Source organism: Aphanomyces astaci, assembly GCF_000520075.1.
Source record: "Aphanomyces astaci strain APO3 unplaced genomic scaffold supercont1.130, whole genome shotgun sequence".
NCBI classification, from domain to species: Eukaryota; Oomycota; class Saprolegniomycetes; order Saprolegniales; family Verrucalvaceae; genus Aphanomyces; species Aphanomyces astaci.
In genome coordinates, this window is record NW_009798393.1 from 61,247 (window position 1) to 64,147 (window position 2,901).

General features: G+C 52.1%; 2 protein-coding genes across 2 annotated transcripts in view; one reads left to right on the forward strand and one right to left on the reverse strand.

Moving 5' to 3' along the window:
- Window positions 1-506, forward strand: part of H257_18004 (hypothetical protein) — a gene marked incomplete at its 5' end in the record, with an annotated part of 919 nt that extends 413 nt beyond the window's left edge. Inside the window, one exon of the mRNA XM_009846994.1 lies at window positions 38-506. Coding sequence (XP_009845296.1) covers window positions 38-438 — 401 coding nt within the window. The 3' untranslated portion in view covers window positions 439-506. The remainder of the gene's footprint in view (window positions 1-37) is intronic.
- A 1,118-nt stretch (window positions 507-1,624) lies between these two features.
- On the reverse strand, window positions 1,625-2,711 carry H257_18005 (hypothetical protein; the record flags this gene model as incomplete). Its single annotated transcript, XM_009846995.1, has 1 exon — window positions 1,625-2,711. The coding sequence occupies one exon, from the start codon at window positions 2,709-2,711 to the stop codon at window positions 1,671-1,673; it is 1,041 nt and encodes a 346-aa protein (XP_009845297.1). The 3' UTR covers window positions 1,625-1,670.
- Between the last annotated feature and the right edge of the window lie 190 nt (window positions 2,712-2,901).

Consider the following 2,901-nt stretch of genomic DNA (forward strand, 5'->3'; position numbering starts at 1 on the left):
ATCCACTCGGTGATCATTGGGCTCAACTTGGGCGTAGCCACGGGCGACGGGTTCACGACGCTGCTCGTGGCCATTTGCTTCCACCAGTTCTTTGAAGGGGTCGCCGTCGGTTCGTCCGCCGTGACCGCCTTCTCGAACGTCCGCACGTCCATCGTCACGGCCGTCGCGTACTCGCTCACGACGCCCCTGGGTATTGCCATTGGGATTGCAGTCAACACCTCGTACAGCGAAACGTCTCTGACGTCGTTGTGGGTGCGTGGCGTCTTGGATGCCGTCGCGGGTGGCATCTTGGTGTACACTGGGATTGTGGAATTGCTCACGTATCAGTACACAATCAGCCACGAGTTTCACGCCAAGTCGGGGGGTCTTCGGTCGCTCCACTACCTCTTCTTGTGGCTCGGTGCTGGGGCCATGGCCATCATTGGCCAGTGGGCTTGAGTTTAGAAAACTAAACATAGAAAAACTACTATATATACATGGTATAATGGAAGCAATCAGTCTCTCAAGTGAGTTGAACTAATGATTCCCTAAATAATCTTGAATGCAAGTCAATATCCTGATAACATTATAAATAAACAAACGGAGTTATCCCTCGGGTTTGAGCTAACGAATCCCAACCATCATCGATTGAGAGTACATATACTACAAGAGAAAATTTACTCACAGTGACTTGGTTAAATTACTCAACAAAGTGTGCTGTGTCCAGTTCAATGCTGTTCGTTCATACCCCCCTCGCTACTACGTACGACTTGCGTATGGTTGGGGGGCTTAACAGTAAGATTGGACTACTGTAGTACAGTAGTGCTGTATTGATAATAGTTATTATTGCCGTGCGCAAGCCGAATGAAATATACTGGACAGTGTCGGCTGGACTGGATTGAGCTTTCTACTGTAGTGTGCATTTCATGCAGTGTTGCGTAACGTTAGCTACTGTTCCCCGTCGATATGACCAAATGCCCAGCCCGACACATTTCAGGAGGTTTCATCCGTGCCAAGGCGCTTTCAAATCCACTTTGGAAGGCTTGCATCATGGCCAAGTTGTGAGCTGCCGCGCTCGTTTCCACCTCTTCAATGGTTTTTGCTTCGACTTTGTGAATTTGTTCTGAAATTTGGAATTGGTCCCTACTGGTAACTGACGAGCCATTCCTTGGCCAACGTTCGGACGATGTGGAGCGCGACGTATTAGTTGGTTGGACACGCAGCCATCACGCTTGTAGATGACTGCGTGTCCAACCAACTACCTGAAAGAAGCTTGGTTACAATGCATTCGTGGGGATTCGATAGTTCCACCGAAGGGGCGGGCAGGGCACTATGCCCCCCCCGCCGCTGCATGTCACGAGCCACTTGGCGGTAAATTTGCACCTTGGTCTGCAGAAGACGGTTTGTATCGATGCTATGAGCTAGCTCGTCTTGCAAGACAGTTGGTGACGACTTGCCAAGGAAGGGGCTTCGTTGACGGCGGCTGTCGCCGATGAGCTACAGCAACGTTAACCCAACGACTGCGAAACGAACTGGTCAATCTGGTAGACAGTCCATTGTACTACGAGAGTATGTACTCTCGACTAAACGTTGAGCTCAACTCCTGCACTCCTCCAGTACTAGTAGTAGTAATACATAGAAAACTCAAAGGATAAGGTTTTTCAGTCTGTCCACCCTGCCACAGATTAAACCTAAGTCCAAGCCCCAACGACGGCCATGGCCCCAGCGCCAAGCCATAAGAAGAGGTAGTGGAGAGATCGAACGTTGCCCAGCTTGGCGCGGAACTCTTGGCTGATCGTGTACTGATACGTGAGCAATTCCACAATCCCAGTGTACACCAAGATGCCACCAGCCACCGAATCCAAGACGCCGCGCACCCACAACGACGTAATCGACGTGTCACTGTACGAACTATTGACTGCAATCCCAATGGCAATACCCAGGGGCGTCGTGAGCGAGTACGCGACGGCTGTGAAGACGGACGTGCGGACGTTCGAGAAGGCGGTCACGGCGGACGCACCGACGGCAACCCCCTCAAAGAACTGATGGAAGCAAATGGCCACGAGCAGCGTCGTGAAGTCCGCGCCCGTCTCGACGCCCAAGTTGAGCCCAATGATCACCGAGTGGATGGCAACGCCGATTTCAAAGATCAGCACGTTGATCTTCTTGCGGCTATGTTCTCCGCCACCGTGGCTGTGGTGATGCTGATGGTACTCACCGGGCACAGACGTTATGCTCACCATGGCGTCGTCGCGCTTGGCATCATCGGCGTTGGTCAGCATGAGCACGAGTTCCGTTTCGAGCACTTGCATGGCAAAGACTGTGCCAACCACAAGGACCATGGCGAGGACTGGGTACCCCACGTCCAAGCACGGGTTCCCCAGCGTTTCCATGGCCGCAGGGATCATGTGGATGAACGACGTCGCTATCACGACCCCAAACCCAAACGAGTTGAGCACGGACAACACGGTGCGACTGTTGCGAAGGCACGACACGTACGAACTGACAACAGGGAGCAGACTGCCAAGCATGGACACAACAAACACGATAAAGATCGCCGCGATGTGTACCCCCCGGTCGTAATCGGGCTGGTGCGTCACCACACCACAAGCACTGAGAACGGCCGCGACAGGCTCGGATTCTTGGTGGCTGTCGTGGTTGTGTTGGGCGTGCACAGCTGTCGCCAGCACTAGAAATGTCAGCAGGGCATTCAACAAGAAACTACAAGTCATGGGACCTGTGGCGCAAAAAGGATAATGGGAATTGTGGGCATGGGTTTACTGGACTGACAGTGAGCACCTTTCCAACCACTTGACGTACGAATGTACTACTTGCATACTACGTATTAATAGTATCCTGTACGTATATTATAGATGATTGTTAGTTACTCCGGAGTACTTATGCGTAAAATGAAATGGCGTA